At 32.1% G+C, this 19,384-nt stretch overlaps 1 protein-coding gene across 3 annotated transcripts in view; it reads right to left on the reverse strand.

Annotated features, from left to right (window-relative positions):
• Window positions 1–19,384, reverse strand: part of LOC127702344 (phosphoenolpyruvate carboxykinase [GTP]-like) — a 64,568-nt gene that overhangs the window by 23,464 nt on the left and 21,720 nt on the right. The window contains exons 1-5 of one of the 3 annotated variants that reach the window (XM_052206481.1): window positions 16,087–16,384; window positions 5,938–6,096; window positions 4,488–4,609; window positions 2,754–2,938; window positions 411–614 (exon numbers count right to left, since the gene is read on the reverse strand). In XM_052206481.1, coding sequence (XP_052062441.1) covers window positions 411–614; window positions 2,754–2,938; window positions 4,488–4,609; window positions 5,938–6,096; window positions 16,087–16,212 — 796 coding nt within the window. In that variant the 5' untranslated portion in view covers window positions 16,213–16,384. Of the gene's footprint in view, window positions 1–410; window positions 615–2,753; window positions 2,939–4,487; window positions 4,610–5,937; window positions 6,097–10,077; window positions 10,099–16,086; window positions 16,385–19,384 lie in introns of those variants that run through there. The other 2 variants (XM_052206482.1, XM_052206483.1) reach the window with 2 other exon arrangements.

The following is a 19,384-nucleotide window of genomic DNA, read 5'->3' on the forward strand; positions in this document are numbered from 1 at the left end:
CGAAGGGCAAAATATTTCAACAGCCACTGGAAAATGAGAGAATGCTGGATAGGGACAGAAAGGAGAAGGTATGAAAAGAGCCATTATTTTGCCCATAAAACTACAAAAATAGTAAAATTATTTAGGCATTACAAAATGACATTAATATTATTGATAAATGAACAAAATGATAAAATCTGAACACTTTAGTGTAGAAAGGTCGCTTGTATCTTCTTCTTCTGGTTAATGGTTGGACTCATTTTGAGTATTTTCACACTGACGCATAAATGTGTGATGTTACTACGATGTCATACACATGTGGAAGTTGATGTACTTGACCTAAAAATGGCTATTTAACACATAGTTTTTGTACGAATTAGATATTAGCCACGGCCTTACCAAAAAATAGATATTTTACAAACAATACTTACTCTTCACAGGTCTAGGACAACCAACAGAATGGACACACTTAACAAAATCATCATCTCCTAATGTCTCCCAAACATGTGGTGATACACGGGTCATAATCTTCATACATAGTAATACATAGTTAGAATCAGTCAGCTGTACACCAATTTTACTGATTGGTCCTCCAGTAGGCCCCATACTGAATGGAATCACAAACATAGTCCTGCCTGAAAAAAACAAATACATAGTTAGAAATCTGTGGACTATTCTACAAATTTTACTGATTGGTCCTCCAGGAGGCCCCATACTGAATGGAATCACAAACATAGTCCTGCCTGAAAGTAACAAATACATAGTTAGAAATCTGTGGACTATTCTATAAATTTTATTGATTGGTCCTCCAGTAGGCCCCATACTGAATGCAATCACAAACATAGTCCTGTCTGAAAGTAACAAATACATAGTTAGAAATCTGTGGACTATTCTACAAATTTTATTGATTGGTCCTCCAGTAGGCCCCATACTGAAGCAATCACAAACATAGTCCTGTCTGAAAGTAACAAATACATAGTTAGAAATCTGTGGAGTATTCTTCAAATTTTACTGATTGGTCCTCCAGTAGGCCCCATACTGAATTGAATCACAAACATAGTCCTGCCTGAAAATAAAAAAAAATAGTAATAACAGTTCTCAAGATAATAGACACTACGTCCGGTCTGTGTTTTTGTTAGATGTTTTTCTGCTTTGTACCGAACTGATGAGTTAAGCCATTTTCAACTGATTTTTATAGTTTGTTCTTATGTTGTGCTGTAACACCACTGCCTCAGGTTAGAGAGAGGGTTGAGCACTCACAAACATGTTTAACTCCATCACATTCTTTATGTGCCTGTCCCAAGTCAGGAGCCTGCAATTCAGTGGTTGTCGTTGGTTCATGTCTGTCATATTTGTTTTTCGTAAATTGTTTTGTTATAAATGAGGCCGTAAGTTTTCTCAATTGAATTGTTTTATATTTTTCATGTCAGGGCCTTTTATAGCCGACTATACAGTATGGGTTTTTCTCATTGTTGAAGGCCATACGGTTGCCTATAATTACTTACATCCACTTCATTTGAACTTGGGTGGATAGTTGTCTCATTGGCAATCATACAACATATCCTTATTTTTATATAAATTGGTTCAGCAGGCTGGATCAACGTACCCCAAGGATATTTGTGGCAATCTTTAGTTGTAATTGGCCCAGCAGTTTCTGAGGAAAGGTTTTGTGGGAAGACAGACGATGACAAAATTAATGGGCAACAGATGACAGAAACCAGGTGATAGCAATAGCTCCCACTGCTAAACAGTTAAAGTCTATCAACTGTACACTAATTATACTGCCTTAACCTTTGATAAGTCTTAACTGAATCACATAACCTTTCCTAAAGGAAAATTAGTCTTTTAAGATTACAATACTATTCAGGTTATTTGTTTATAAACAATGCTCAGTTTTGGATTTTATTGATCTTTTCAAATAATTTTCTGTTAGGACTTTGTAACATACATTACTGTAGATCATAACATTTATATACATTTTGTAATTTAACAAGTGTGCCTATATCATTCACCTGGTGAAAAAAAAATCCCAGTTTGCTCATTTGGACTTTTACATGCACATACTATAGTTACTCTTTGTGTTGCTGACTACTTTTTCAATTTACATCTATAACCTACTACCAATAGTTATTAATATAACAGCCAAAACTGCAAAAAACATTAGAATCAACATTTTAGAGGCAATAAAACCGGTTGTCAAATTTTCAGAATAGATAGATATTGTCATAATGATAGTTTTTTAAGATACTAGCCAAAACTGTAGTTTGAACCCTATGTTCTACTTGAAGAAATGGCAGCCATCTTGGTTAATTAATCTAGACGAAAATCACAGACTTTTTAGTTGACAGACAAACTTTGACACCAATGAATGAGCATTTCACTGAAGAAGTTTTAAAAGAAAAGTTAAGGACGAAGGATGACAAACAACAGACAGATGTATGGCAGACTCAAAATGATAGCAAAAGCTGACAAAAGAGCTAAAAACAAATAACATTTAAATTTTTTTGTAATTTTAAGGTAAAAAAATATGTCTTCTTTCTTTCTCAAGATTTTTTATTTTCTTGAATTTTCCATTTTTACAACAATGAAAATGTGTATCACTATTTGTTAGCTGTTATAATAGTAAGAATAGTGATTGAAAAGGAAGTGAAAACAACCAATGGCTGCTTAGTCACATGACCTTTCATGTCATCTGGTTCCTATCAGTATGAAGGTTAATTAATCCTCAAAAGTCCTCATTTGTTACATTAAGTTTTTTTATTTGATATATTTACCTGCCATACAGCCAGGGTATCTGTCATTCATCTCTTTTTCCATATCTGGCTCTGAAATCCACTGTCCCAAAATACCTTTGACACCTTCCCTAACATGAGGGACTGTATCATACTTTTCTTTTGTTGATATCCACGTCTTAGCCTCCACTCTAGCGACATCAGCAGGGTCAGTTCTACACAAGAAGCTGTAATAAAACAATCCATAGAACTTTAAGATCAAACCTTGTCATAGTTTACAAATGAAATTAATTTGCTAATTAAGATGTTAACATCAACAGTTCACTGTACAGCTTTCTACACAAGAAGTTGTTATGTATGATCAAAAAAGGAATATTTTCATAAAGTATTTCTTTCTTAAGGCATAATGTAAAATACATCATAAAATGAAAAAAAAAAAGATGTGACTGTTTTTTGGATGCAACCATTTGAAAAATTAGAATTTTTGAAAAAGGGCAATAACTCTAACAAATATTTTTCGGGGTAATTTAAACTTTTCATAAATATATGATATTCAAGAAATGCAAGAAATGCAAGCATGAAATCCCTTACATTGCTGTCATGAGAACAGCTGGTGAAAATAAGTGAAGGACATTTAACAGCAGCTTCTTCAAATATTTGGCCTACACCGTGTTTCTATGAGCATATTAGAACAACAAGCACACATGAAAAATGGTAACAAGCAATCACCCTCAGAAATTCCATCACAGTTTTTTCACTTATACATTCATCTCTTTTGTTTTTTGGCTTGTATACACTAACGTCCTGTTTTGGTTTTCTTTGTTATAAAACACAAGAAAAAGAAAAAATGTTTACATACATTGTAAACACATTCAACCAAAATAGTATGTGTGCAGGAAAGTTGAACAGCATATAGATAAAAGACCTACATTTATATCAACTTTGTCATTGACTTATAATGTATTTCTATAACTTTATATGGTCATGCTGACTAATAATGAATGTATTCAAAAGAAAAAGTATATACCAGTAAACAAAATATGTTTATTATTCATAACATCATCAATACATCTTTTCATTAATCAGTAGGTGATACCTACATTAAGTAAAATGCTCATATACAAATTTGTTCTTCCTCATAACACATATTTAATTGGAAAACTTAATAAAATAATTAAAGAAAATCTACTTTGTTATCCCTATCTAAATATAACACATGCAACATAATATAGTCACACAATAATCAAGACATTTGAATTTTTTAACAAAAGGTCAGTCATATTTTAAACATTCTAATTGTATATCTGCTTGAGTCTTCTCCAAGGCAGACAGTGACTACAGATTTTAATATCAATTTTGCTTCATTAACAGTACACAGAATATAATTCCATTGAGTTCATTTATATGTATATAACATTTCATAGTGAACACAGTATGAGTTATTCCCCTTTTGATATTCTCTACATTCAAAAAATTCTTTTATTTACTCAATTTTTTTTTAAGATAGAAATCAAATAATTTTAAAACAAAATCAAAATAGAAATCTATATGAAAAAATATTTTGTTGAACTGAGAAAATAATTATTATTTTTTACATTGCGAATGGGGCAACTGTCAGTCAGCTAAGACATAAATAATAATCACAAAACATCCAATATCAAAAATTATAAGCGTCATTCCTTCACAGGAATGTACTGTGGATGTTTTTCTGTAATTTTCTACATAATGTTAAACAAGAAGGGAGATCCAGTTAAGGGTTGAGGATAATCACCTTACCAGTTCTCATATTTAGGAAGTGAAGTAAGAACACCTCTTTCTAACAGTTTGTGTGTGATTTCATCAGCCTCTGCTTCAGAACCATCACAGATGTACAATGCTCTAGGTGCACAAATGTCAACCTAGAAATAGATGTATTTTTCTTTAAGGAAGAGTTTCTTTCTTATCACAAATAAGAGGGCATACATATAATATTCAAACTCAGGTGTAGCATACAAATAATGTGGTTGAAAGGACAACGTGTGTGAGAATTCAACAATATGAAACTTTTCATCAATATTTGGTATCAACTCGAGTATCATAACCTCAATAAAATTAAATATGCTAAATAATTGTTTTTTTAAAGAAAACAGCATAGAAGACTATATAAATATAGACTCACTGTAATGGACCTAATGGTACATATTTCTGATTTAGCACTATATAGAAGGTCTGAAAGACCATTTAAGGGATGTCATGATTGGACCTTCATTTTTTGGAATTCCAGATTTACACTAATCAGGATTCAGGAATTGATGATTAATTTTTTCAGCATCTGCGAAAGAATGCTTTATCTTTTAGGTGAATTCTGGATTCAGTATTTATTCTTCCGGTAATTCGGGATGACACCACTATCCCCTTTAATACTGTGTATTGGTTTTGGTTTGAAATTAAGACATATAATTATAGATGATAATATTGAGTTGCTGTCCCCTTACCTGGCACTATTTAAAGTTACTTAAACTAGAGGCTCTCAAGAGCCTGTGTCGCTCACCTGTATTTACTGATGCTTTGGAAATCATGTAAAATAAGGTTAAAATCATAATTAATAGTATTGGATATTAGATATTATAATGATATCTAAGATAATAACAAAAAACTGCAAAATTTTTGTAAAATTACTAACTCAGGGGCAGCAACCCAACAACGTGTTGTCGGATTTGTCTGAAAATTTCAGGGCAGATAAATCTAAATCTGATGAACATTTTTGCCACCTGTCATATTTGCTCTAAATGCTTTAGTTTCAGAGATATAAACCAAAAACTGCATTTTACCCCTATGTTCTATTTTTAACCAAGTCGGCCATGATGGTTTGAATGCGGGGTCATCAGACAAATTTTTTAAACTAGATACCCTAATAATGATTATAGACAAGTATGGTTAAATTTGTCTCAGTAGTTTCAGAGAAGATTTTTGTAAAAAGCTAACGACGACGGACGATGACGACGCCGCCGCCGACGGACGACGGATGCCAAGTGATGAGAAAAGCTCACTTGGCCCTTCCGGCCAGGTGAGCTAAAAACTAGTTATAGCTTGCTTGATTGATTGTACAGTTATTTTCATACAAAAGCCAATCTGAAAGCATACTCTTCTTCCGCAAAGAACAATAAGGTGAACAAATAAAGGACAACAAAATTTCAATAATATTTTCTTCATAAAACTTTCAGTACCTTCATTTTACTCAACTCACCCATTTTGCAATGAACTTCTGACATTTCTTAGGAAGTTTATGGAAGTCTCCCTTGGCAATTGGTATTGGCCCAATATGCTGGACTACAATATTGTGGACCTCATAAAACTGAGTTTCTTCTTTACCAAACACACTGGTCATTTTGTGTTCTCTGCGTGTCTACAAATAATGATATTATATTAATAATTATATTTAATATTTTAGATAAAAAACAAACAAAAATCTACCATAAACTGATAAACAAGCATTTCAATTATCTCAAATTCACTTTTTCATGTCTGAAGATTTTGTAGATAACTGACCTTTCTGGTTTTGTCCATCACCTATTTTTGACACTTTAAGGTCAATTTTTCTCTGAGTACTATAATATCGCTCAAACAATTAAGCAGATATTTTTCAGTGAGGAGTTGATAATGTATCACTAAGGAGAGAAGTTAGTCGCAAATTGTATCCACACTGACAAAAAATACTCATTAATATAAGAACCGAGTTCCAATGTCCCCCACCTTGCACATATTTTATCTATCCCAGGTACAAGGGCAATATCTTTTCACTCTTTAAAACTTTTTATAAATATCTTAGAGAAAAAAAGGATTCATAGCAAAAGTAATGTGATTTCCATTATAATTAATATTTCCAAGGGGCATAACTCGTTTAATATTTGATCAGCACTTATTTTCGTAAGTGTCAAAGACATTGCTAATATAAACCTATGATATAAGTTTCATAAAATTCTGGCAAGAATTCTACCTGAGAGCACTAACAATGCAATTTTCCATATAATCAATATTTCCAAGGGGCATAACTTTTTTAATAATAATTGATAGGCATTGATTTTCGAAATTGTTCGAGACTTTGAAGATATTAGCTTATAATATAAATTTCATAAAAATCTGGCAAGAATTGTACACATTAGAGCGCTCACAAGGCAACTTTCCATATAATTAATAAATTATTAAAAGGTGTCAACTCAGATGCTCTAGAAGGGTATGGAGTTCCTGCTCCACTAGCACCACCTATCCTGTTGCCAAAGGGCAAGTAAAAATCTGGTCGCATTGGATGATGTCACAAACGAGAGAAGGAGGACAAGATTGTGGCTACGGCAAGTGGAACATTTCATTACTAAGGGAAGAACACATTCCCCTGGTAATTCTAACATATGAATGGGGAAAAAGGGGGGGGGGGGGGGGGGGGGAGATCATAACAGAAACTAGCTATCACGTGTTATTGTAGATATACGTTTTTATTAAATGCTTCCTTTCACAGAAATGTCATTCTTTGTTGTAAATCTATTCACATGTAAAATAGGATTCGTGATAACACGTGACATATACCTACTCTCAACAAATTTTTGGAGACTGTTAACCAAACCAAATTTAAGCACAATATATTATGCAAATATGTTCTGTATAATATAAATTTACATCTATAGTATATCTATTGTTTCATAACAGTACTTGTTTGAATGTCAAAATAGTGAAACCTAGATGATGTGCCTGTTAACATGGATGCTTGAGTTACAAGGTGTGTGAAAAAAGCTACTACTTTGCCAAAAAATCATTCAAATTGTTCAAGAAATGTATTGTGCAATATAATTACAATGTACTGTTACTATAACACAGAAAGTGAAATATAGTTAATTTGCCGTTTCAGAATCTAAAGAACTATGGGTAATTTTATTGATCGTACCGAAAAGTGAAAATAAAAGAAGAGAGTTATGTCCCCTGCGTTGCACATATTTTATCTATACAATTAAGGCACAAGGGCAAAAACTAAAAAAAAACACTTTTTTTTGTTCTTTAAAACTTTTATTAATATCTTAAGAGTAATGAAGGCTTCAGAGCAAATGCAATGTGATTTCTATTAAAATTTATATTTCCAAGGGCATAACTGGTTAAAAATATTTGATCAGAACTTATTTTGGAAAGTGTCAACGACATTGCTGATATAAACCTATGATATATGTTTCATAAAATTCTGGAAAGAATTGTATATATGAGAGCACTAACAATGTAATTCTCCATATAATTTATATTTCCAAGGAACATCAACTCTCATAAAAATAATTGATCAGCACTAATTTTTGATTTCGTCCAAGACATTGCTGATATAAACCTATGATATAAGTTTCATTAAAATCTGGCAAGAATTGAACACATGAGAGCTCTAACAATGCAATTTTCCATAAAATTAATGTTTCCAATGGGCATAACTCTTTTCAAAATAACTGATAGGCACTGATTTTCCAACTTGTCCAAGACATTGCTAATATAAACCTATAATATAAGTTTCATAAAAATCTGGCAAGAATTGTACACATGAGAGCATGTATGGCATGACACGGGTTATGTTCTTCTCATATATGTTATGATGGTATGATACTAAACCCCTAACGGGAAGGATTGTGCCTGATATTCATATGATGAAGACATAATCTTTCAATCAGTTTAATTGAAGTCTGGAGCTGGCATGTCAGTTAACTGCTAGTAGTCTGTTGTTATTTATGTATTATTTTCATTTTGTTTATTTTCTTTGGTTACATCTTCTGACATCAGACTCGGACTTCTCTTGAACTGAATTTTAATGTGCGTATTGTTATGCGTTTACTTTTCTACATTGGCTAGAGGTATAGGGGGAGGGTTGAGATCTCATAAACATGTTTAACCCCGCCGCATTTTTGCGCCTGTCCCAAGTCAGGAGCCTCTAGCCTTTGTCAGTCTTGTATTATTTTTAATTTTAGTTTCTTGTGTACAATTTGGAGTTTAGTATGGCGTTCATTATCACTGAACTAGTATATATATTTGTTTAGGGGCCAGCTGAAGGACGCCTCCGGGTGCGGGAATTTCTCGCTGCATTGAAGACCTGTTGGTGACCTTCTGCTGTTGTCTGTTCTATGGTCGGGTTGTTGTCTCTTTGACACATTCCCCATTTCCATTCTCAATTTTATGTATAACTCTTTAAAACTAATTGATCAGCACTTTTGGAACTCGTCCAAGACATTGCTGATATAAATTTCATGAAAATATGTTAAGAATTGTACACGTGAGAGCGCTAACAAGACTGGAAGGACGGACGCACAGTCAGAGGGACGCCTGTTATTTCCATGTCCCGAGTTGCGAGTGACAATATCATCAAGAAATTAGTTAAATTTCTATAGTTCAAGACATTTTTAACCAATCACAATGTTTTGGTGTACACTTTTGACAACATTACCCAGAATGCATTAGATTCTGAAACAGCTAATTGCATAAGTAGTCAAACAGAAAATGTATCCCCTGGTGACTTTTTGGATTGAACATAAATTTTGTATTCTACAAAGGAAAATTTTTCCGAATTTTCTGAGGTTTTGACCTACATACAAAAGTTTACCATAAATGACTACAGTATAAGATTTAGGTCCAATTTTAACTAAGTATTCAAAATGTTACTGAACAGTTAGTGTGTTGTAATATATAAGAGCTAGCTCAAAGTTTCTGAAATATTACAGACATGCAGTGCTGAACATGTTTGAAAAATTAATTGTACTGAATATTAATATAAAGTAATGTAAATATTGAGAAATAAATCTCAGCATTAAACTTTATCAAACTCACTCAAGTATGAAGTTAGGGTCACAACAACTCAAACATTTGTTTCTGAGAAATATAGAAATTCATAAAATTTAGCCAAAGTCAGAGAGACATTTATACAGTGAGACTTGGGTAAATGTATATGCCCCTGGCCCCAACTCAATTCCAATGGGTGGCATAATAATAATGGAGCTAAAATTACTTTTGGTTTAAAGTGGTATAACTATAAATAAGCTTTGTATGATCTAATTATGCTGTAGTATGAATATTTCAATCACTTGTGCATTGTTACAAAATTAATACATTTTATGTTTGTGCAAAGCTGTAGGTCAGTTATGAGTTCAAAGACATAACTAAATATAAAACTAGATTAATGAAGTTGCAAATATGAATGAGAAAGAAGATAACTTATTTGCAATCTAGAAAGTAGTACAAAGCTTTAGCTAATAAAACAGTTAATCAAATCAATGCAAAACAAGAAAGTAGTTATAAGAACTGACATATAAGAAGTACGGTAGGTTAAAAGCACTTGCAAACCAGGCCACTGTTTCACAAAGCCTTCTTAACTTACGATCACCGTATCATTTTACGATCCGTTTACGTGTGGTTCTACGGTCCTGTTACGTGTGTTTCACAAAGGCATCGTAAAGGACTACTAAGTTGATCATAAGTTACGCACTGTGTATCATCGTAAGTGTATCGTAAAACGGAACTCTAGCTGTAAACAGGAGGTGTGAATCGTAGTTTATTTATATCGGAATATTGCACACTCTTCTTTCACAGATAGATGAGTCAAGCATGCCGATGAGAGCGGACGTGAAAATGTTTGCAGAGAGAATCATTGACAACATCATTGAAATTGTTTTGCCAAATTGGTTTCATGGATAAATATTGTTATCCTTACATCTTATATTTTATGTTTTTGATTATATTTTTGAGGAAAGTTTCTGCAGATATTTTCAGGTTTGTTTGAGACATGTGGTCAGATGGGATCCATTAGTAGTTTCCATGTGGGAAACTATCAGACCAATCTATTTGATGTCTGAGGGTTTTAGCTGTTGTTCCCCTAATGGATCGGTAGTTCCTTTCCGAGATGCTTTATTGTAGGATTTTTGGCTTTCCTCAACCAGGAATACAGCTGGGCATTTAGCGGTATTGGTTTGGAATCCAAGTATGTCCTTTCCGGTTTCTCGTTCGTTGCCTTGGCATTTGTGAGGCTTCCGGGGTGAACTTATCCTTTATTTTGTATATAATTGTTTTTATATTTTGAATTTTTATATTTGTGAGGACGAGCCAATCAGGTGAGTGGGTGTGTTCGTATGTTTTTCATTTGTAGACAAAACACAAGCCTCGTATCTTTGATGGGTTACTTCCTTTGATATTCAATAATACTTTTTTTCTTTGTATCTGAAATTTGAAATAATAGGAGAGTGACGAGACGTGTTTATATCTGATCAAAGGATTAAACGAATTTTTTAACAATTATTTGATAATGTCTAAAGTTATTATAGTACAAAATGTACTGCAATTTTAGAGGAGATATGATTGATTGTTTTCTAAACGTACAGTGGCAAATATTTCATGCAGATTTATGACCAAGAGAAGAATTTTCAAACAAGAAATAAGAAGTTGCTGATGATGCGTTATCGTTGAAAAAGAATTAAAAGAAAGTCCAATAAAAATAAACAAAACCAGTTAAGTTTCATTTGCAGAAAAATGTACCTTTTGACATAATTATTATTGTTGTTTAACTTAAAACAGGTTTTGTTATTCAGCTTGTTGATATTGAATTAAATTCCACTATGCTGTTTTCGTTATGCGATACATGTTTACTGTCGAAAAATCTCAGATATAAGTATAATAAGCTACGGGTATATAGCTCGAAGTCGTTAGTTTTGCTTTGTTACGGTGGGACAAATCAGCGTCATAAAATGGGCGCTTTATCGAAGTACCAGTGAGTAGCGCAAAGCTAACAAAACCTGCGTTTCAGGAGTAAGTGCATGGGACCTATTTGTATCATGTTTTATATCTGCTTCTATTGCCAGTGTTATTTCATTGATACTGTGTCTATCCAGTTTGTATCTGGATATAATATCCATTTCATTTTCAAAATGATCAAACGAAGAAAGTGTGGTTCTAATATTGAAGATTCTTCTTCGTCTTCTAACATTTGCGCCATCTTGATCGAGAATAAAGTTTCTTAGATATGGTTTAATTCATATTTGCGGAAAAACTATGATAGAGATACGACGGGGTATAGCTGTAGTAAGTTACGCCAGGATTTACGTATTATTTACGCTCATCTTAACTTACGACGGCTTTGTGAAACGGCTGTCAAACCTACAATTTATATACGATGAAGGTACGATGACACGTAGACTTACGAAGGCTTTGTGAAACGGTACCCTGGTATCATAATATAAGAAAGAAAGAAAATAGAACTGGCAAATGAGAAGGTAGATTAGGAAAAAAAACAGATAAAAGCACTGACAAAGAAGAAAGTAGATTTAAGAACTAGCAAATAAGAAAGCAAAATAAAGAACTGGCAAATATGAAAGCAGATTAAAGCACTGGTAAAAAAAGAAAGCAGATTAAAGTGCTGACATATAACAAATGTACTTAAGCACTGGCAAATAAAAAAGCAGATTAAAGCACTTGCAAATAACAAAACAAATTAAATTATTTGCAAATAAGAAAGTAAATTAAATCACTGGCAAATGAAAAAGCAAACTAAAGCTCTGGCAAATGAAAAGGAAAATTAAAGAAAATTTTAAGCCAAGACGGTAAATTAAAGCAGATTAAAGCACTGTCAAACAAGTAAACAGATTCAAGTAACACAGAAAATTTAAAAAAAATGTGTTGAACCAAATATTGCTTAACGAAGGTGTACTTTTTAACCTCAAGCTAGCTTGCACTTGAAATAACAGACTGTTTAATTATGCAGATACCTGGATTAAAATGACATTGTGCATAACCTAACCAAAAGTAAACCAATTTACAACTCAAACTGTCGCATTTATAGATGTATGAACAGACAAGAAGAAAATTCAGTTTCACATTAACAACCAGGACAAAAGAAATGGAAGCATTTCTTACAGATACCAGGTCCATACTGTTTTCAGTTGCAAATACGCTTCATTATATGATTGCCAATTCATTAGTAATCTAGTGAGTTGGTGTACATTCCATGCAAGATAGTAAATGAATTTTGATATCCACAGATAATTCATAAAGTTCTCTGTTAATTAACTTCTATCATTATCCAGCATATTTCTGATAATTCTGGTTTTAATTCATTAAATAAACATGATAAAAAAAAGTGTATGATATTCAAAGAATTCATTAAAGTACAGGTACAAAAAAAGAAAGCTTTTTCATGGAAACTGACTTGTTAATAAAATGCTGCGCTGGGCGCAGCTTGATACGACCGCAGAGGTCGAACCCTGAACAGTTGGGGCAAGTATGGACACAACATTCAAGCTTGATACAGCTCTGAATTTGGATTGTGATTAAATATTTGACACAGCATAGGTTTCTGACACAGAAGGAATGTGGTCTAAGAACTTCAATTTTTTTAATCTACCTATTATGGTCCAATGTCCAAAATCAAAATACATGGTTAGATTCAGCATATCAAAGAACCCTATATATTCAATTTCTGTTGAAATCAAACAAAGTTTAATTTTGGACCCCAACTTGGACAAACTTGAAAACTGGTCCCATAATCAAAAATCTAAACACATGTTTAGATTCAGCATATCAAAGTACCCCAAGAATTCATTTTTTGTTAAAATCAAACTAAGTTTAATTTTGGACCCTTTGGACCTTAATGTAGACCAATTTAAAAAACGGGACCCAAAATTAAAAATCTAAAAACACGGTTAGATTTGGCATATCAAAGAACCCCAATAATTCAATTTTTGATGAAATCAAACAAAGTTTGATTTTGGACCCTTTTGACCTCAATATGAACCAATTTGATAGTGGGCCCACAAATAAAAAATCTAAATACAAGGTAAGATTCAGCATATCAAAGAACCCCATATATTCAATTTTTGTTGAAATCAAACAAAGTTTAATTTTGGACCCCAATTTGGACCAACTTGAAAACTTGGCCAAAAATCTAAAATCTAAATACATGTTTAGATTCAGCATATCAAAGAACCCCATATATTCAAATTTTGTTGAAATCAAACAAAGTTTAATTTTGTTGGACCCCAACTTGGACCAACTTGAAAACTGGGCTCATAATCAAAAATCTAAACACATGTTTAGATTCAGCATATCAAAGAACCCCAAAAATTCAATTTTTGTTAAAATCAAACTAAGTTTAATTTTGGACCCTTTGGACCTTAAGGTAGACCAATTTAAAAAACGGGACCCAAAATTAAAAATCTAAATACACGGTTAGATTTGGCATATCAAAGAACCCCCATAATTAAATTTTTGATGAAATCAAACAACGTTTAATTTTGGACCCTTTTGACCTCAATATGAACCAATTTGATAGCGGGCCCACAAATAAAAAAATCTAAATACATGGTAAGATTCAGCATATCAAAGAACCCCATATATTCAATTTTTGTTGAAATCAAACAAAGTTTAATTTTGGACCCCAGTTTGGACTAACTTGAAAACTGGGCCAAAAATCTAAAATCTAAATACATGTTTAGATTCAGCATATCAAAGAACCCCATATATTCAATTTTTGTTGAAATCAAACAAAGTTTAATTTTGGACCCCAACTTGGACCAACTTGGAAACTGGGCCCATAATCAAAAATCTAAACACATGTTTAGATTCAGCATATCAAAGAACCCCAAGAATTCATTTTTTGTTAAAATCAAACTAAGTTTAATTTTGGACCCTTTGGACCTTAATGTAGACCAATTTAAAAAACGGGACCCAAAATTAAAAATCTAAATACACGGTTAGATTTGGCATATCAAAGAACCCCAATAATTCAATTTTTGATGAAATCAAACAAAGTTTAATTTTGGACCCTTTTGACCTCAATATGAACCAATTTGATAGCGGGGTCCACAAATAAAAAATCTAAATACATGGTTAGATTCAGCATATCAAAGAACCCCATATATTCAATTTTTGTTGAAATCAAACAAAGTTTAATTTTGGACCCCAATTTGGACCAACTTGAAAACTGGGCCAAAAATCAAAAATCTCAATACATGTTTAGATTCAGCATATCAAAGAACCCCATATATTCAATTTTTGTTAAAATCAAACAAATTTTAATTTTGGACTCTTTGGACCTTAATGTAGACCAATTTGAAAACTGGATCCAAAATTAAAAATCTAAATACATCGTTAGATTCGGCATAACAAATAAATAAATGTGGTCAAAGATTTTACAAATCTAATGCGCCATACTGTGCAATTAAAGATTACTTCTTGAAATTTTTCAATATTTGAAATTTGAAAAAAAAATAATATTTGAAGAATAATTCTTTTTAATTTCTGAAATCTGAAATGAGAAAAAATTGACCCCCCACAATTTCTTTTTACCCCCCCCCCCCATTTTTTCCCCCAAACCATAATTACCTATTTAAATTTACCATAGTGCTAACTTAATCTATTTTATAATAGAATTTAAAATATAGTGTCAAATCTTTCATATGGATTTTTTTGTAAAAAAAAAAGATGCAACATTTGCAGATATTTTTACTGGTCTTCCTTTATAAATATGCATTTCTTTAAACATAATTTAAAAGCAGTGTAAGGGAAGTAACCAAAACGTTGTATTTGGATTACCTCCCTTACACTGTTTTAAATTATCTTAATTGTTCATTAACCATTACTTTATACATGATTTAAAAGCAGTGTAAGGGAGATAATTTCAATGATGTATTTGATTTATCTCCCTTACACTGCTTTAAATTATGTTTTGTACTAAAGTATTTGTCCATTAACCAGGACAACCTTGTTTTTCCCCCTTTTTTGCCCCTAATTCTTAAACGGTTTGAGCCATAACCCCTCAAAGCAAATCCTAACCATCCCTTTGTCGTATGGAAACTTGTAGTATAATTTCAGAGAGATCCATACACCGTTCCACAGTTATTGTCTGGAAACTAGAAAATGCTTATTTTTTGCCCCTTTTTGGCCCCTAATTCCTTAACTGTTGGTACCATAACCCCCAAAATCAATCCCTACCTTCCTTTTGTTGTATTGAACCTTATGGTAAAATTTCATAGAGATCCATTCACTTAAACTAAAGTTAGAGTGCGAAAACCAATGCGTCTTCGGACGACGACGACGACGACGCCAACGTCATACCAATATACGACTACAAAAATTTTTTTGCGGTCGTATAAAAATGAAGTCTCATCCTAAAGGTCACTTTAAGACAACCCATTATCTAAATAAAATAAAGTAGCCCCAAATAACCTTTAAATCCTTATAATCTCTTTTAATTGAATTCTTCCTTTAAAACTTTTACCTAATGAAAGAGCTACTTTGTTTAGTTTGAAAACTGAAATCCACAATAAAAATGTCTAAATAACAAAGAACTTTTAGATTAACTTATCCATAGTTTACATGACCAACAGTACAGCTACTCTACCATGTCAATTCTATCTGCTAGATTTTCAAGCATGTCTGCTCCAAGCCATGGCATATATCCATACTGGGAACCCATATCCCACATATCCTCTGGAGCATGTCCATATTGTTGCTTGAATAAATCCATTTTGTTGCTTTTATAAACTATTCATAACAATCTGCTGGTCAAAATGGCTGAAAATGGATTAGGACTTACACAATTGTCACTAAAATGAGATTTGATACTCTGACTTCTGGGGTATATTTGGAAACTGTCATTTAACGCAAAGCTTAAAGCATCACAACGCAAAGCTTAAAGCGTTACACAAACCATTGTTAACACAACACATAAAAGTCATCAACTATCACAAAAAACAAAAAAAAAAACATCTTTTGTCCACAATATAAGTAGAACTTTACCAAGGAGTATATACTACAGATGTATATATACCAAACACAATAAAGAAGAAGATATATAATGTATAGGTGTTTCACAAGTACTAATAGAAAACAGACATTGTATCTATAGGTTGTCTAGGGTACATCACTCATGTACTTCATTCATAAAACAATGACCTAATTCTATGTAAACATCATCATTCTCTTCATTATTTTGACCTCTGTAATACTATTATATTAAAATTGACAATTATCACACATTGTCACTTATTTGATAGTTTATTCAAATTATTTAAGATCTTTAGACTATACAAATGTTGGCCTGGGTAAAGATGTTATGTACTGGAAATAAGAGTGGACACACTTAAATTTACTGTAACTGAACCATATGTTGGGAAAAAGAGAGGCGAAGGATACCAAAGGGACATTCAAACTCATAAGTCGAAGCTAAACTGACAACAGCATGGCTAAAAAAGAAACATACAAACAACAGTACACAAAACACAACATAGAAAACCAAAGACTGAGCAACTCAACCCCACCAAAAACTATAAATGTCTATAAGATCAAGGTTCTTTACTGCAATTGCATATAAATTATTAAAGAAGTAATTCAGGGGCATAAAGATATTTGGTTAAACTAAACTAAGAGGTTCTGAATTAAAAGACCATGTACCCTTCATTTGAAAGTATGCCCTTTGTCAATATTTCTCTGTCTCTTACCCTATTAAAACCTATAAAGCACCATAAGTTAGGTAGTAAAAAACTTAAATCATGACCTGCAAAAGCAGGAATTCTCTTGAGTGAAGTTAGTAAAGGTGCTTAGGAAAAAAGTGCAAAGAAATCAACATTTGATGAAGTAAAACAACCTTACGAATCATGTCTGTTGACTCATCTGGATCATATTTTTTTAATTTTTGTTATTTGCAAGCAAAGCTTTTTATAAGTTTAGACAATCCTAAGCATTAAGAATTTTAAATCTCAGTATGAGATTCTGTAATGGCCAATAAGATATCTTTTAAGGATCCCTTCTAGTGTTATTTCCCATTTTTGGGCATCTGTACATGTGATGACGGTGATTAAAATTTTCTTAATAATAATTATATCTGCGACTGAAATTATAATAAGAATAAGGAGATGTGGTATGATTGCCAATGAAACAACTATCCACCCATATTTAAATCCTACTGATCATAGGATATATACTTTTTTTTATCACATCATACATATTTCAGATAACTCTTTTCCCCCCTCCTTTCAATACAATAGCCTAACTATAAGAGTATGTGAATTATATTATACTCCATTCATTCATATTATAAAAATTTAATCATTTAAATTGCAACATAAAATGTCATATAACAGATATTTTAATCAATAATGTACTGTTATATTTCATCATTTCCCAGTAACAGAAAATTTCACAGACATTTAAATGAAAAAGTCTAAAGGAGGAAATAACAAAATACATTTGTTTTGTAACTTCACCAGCCAGGTGAAACTAAAAGTATTATATATGTACTGGTAATGAGTTAATGATAGTACAAGGTTACATCAAGGACAAATGTGCTGATATAAACAGGATAAGTGAAGTTGACAGTATGATACATGTTTGTACAATTCTTAACATTGCTACTACTTAAACTGTATTTTTTTCTAACTAGTGTCAGTATGAAAGAGACAGTTGATATATTAAACAGTCACTAGGGTCAATCTTCATTTTTTATACAGTTTTGGTCTAAACAAAGCTTACCAACTGTGGTGATCTTTCCTTTTGTTTTCTTTTCATATGGATCAGAACTATTTACTATTTAATATTATGTCCTGATATTTGTAGAATGAGTATTTCAATTTACCCCAATATGTCAATCACAATTACTTCGTATAAAATCTATTCTGTGCCGTGTTTAATTTTATTAGCTGTTACAGTAAATTGATCATTTTGCAAGATTAGTGAAAATGTAGTTGTTATCTATAATGAATGTGGCAGGGATTGATCTACAAATTATATTCTTTAGGCAAAAAAGTAAATTTTTTCTAAGTTAAAAAGTTCTTTTATTATCGTCAATCAGTGTATTCTTTTCATCCTCTTATGTATAACTTTCACTTTAAATTCTATAGGTTACATGGGAAATGAAAATAATTTATTTTCATGACACACAGTAGTTATTCAAACTAGAGTACCGGTATATAAATATAAAAATAAGAGATGTGGTATGATTGCTAATGAGACTTCTTTCCATAGACTAAATGAGACAGAAGTTATCAACTACAGGTCACCATACAGCCTTCAACAATAAGCAAAACCCATACTGTATAGCAATCTATAAAGGCTCTGACATGACAAAAGAAAAACAATTCAAATAATATAAATGAGAAAACTGACAGCCTGATTTATGTAAAAAAAATATGATATACAGCATCAAGCAAAACCACTGAATCACTGGCTCTTGACTTGGAACTGGCACTTACAGATATGGCGAGATTAAACATGTTTGTGGGTGCCCAATTCTAAATGTTTTGATGTTTAGAACACAAAAATCCTATCAAACCTTCCAAATATGGAGGTGCATACATAATGGAATTTGTTACTGAAGATTCTCTGAAAGTGTCAATAAAATCTCCTGGTTTCAGATTTTTTTTTCTGAGTACAAAATGGTGAGGGATGAATAACAAACTCATACACATCATGATAGCTTACTTCATTACAAAAAAAAATGTATCATTTATATAAATATAAACTCACATGTACTACATGTACCTTATATCTATATGCACTTCAACACAGAATTTTTGCAAGCGTCAAGAGTTTTTCTAAAATGTCAGAGTTATAAAAGTCAGGTTTTGTTATGTATAGCTATCTAAATACATGGAACAGGTTTGTGTTTTACATGGTGTACATTTTTGTAACATAACATTCCT

The sequence above is a fragment of the Mytilus californianus genome, unplaced genomic scaffold, assembly GCF_021869535.1.
Source record: "Mytilus californianus isolate M0D057914Y unplaced genomic scaffold, xbMytCali1.0.p SCAF_5, whole genome shotgun sequence".
Taxonomy (NCBI): Eukaryota; Metazoa; Mollusca; class Bivalvia; order Mytilida; family Mytilidae; genus Mytilus; species Mytilus californianus.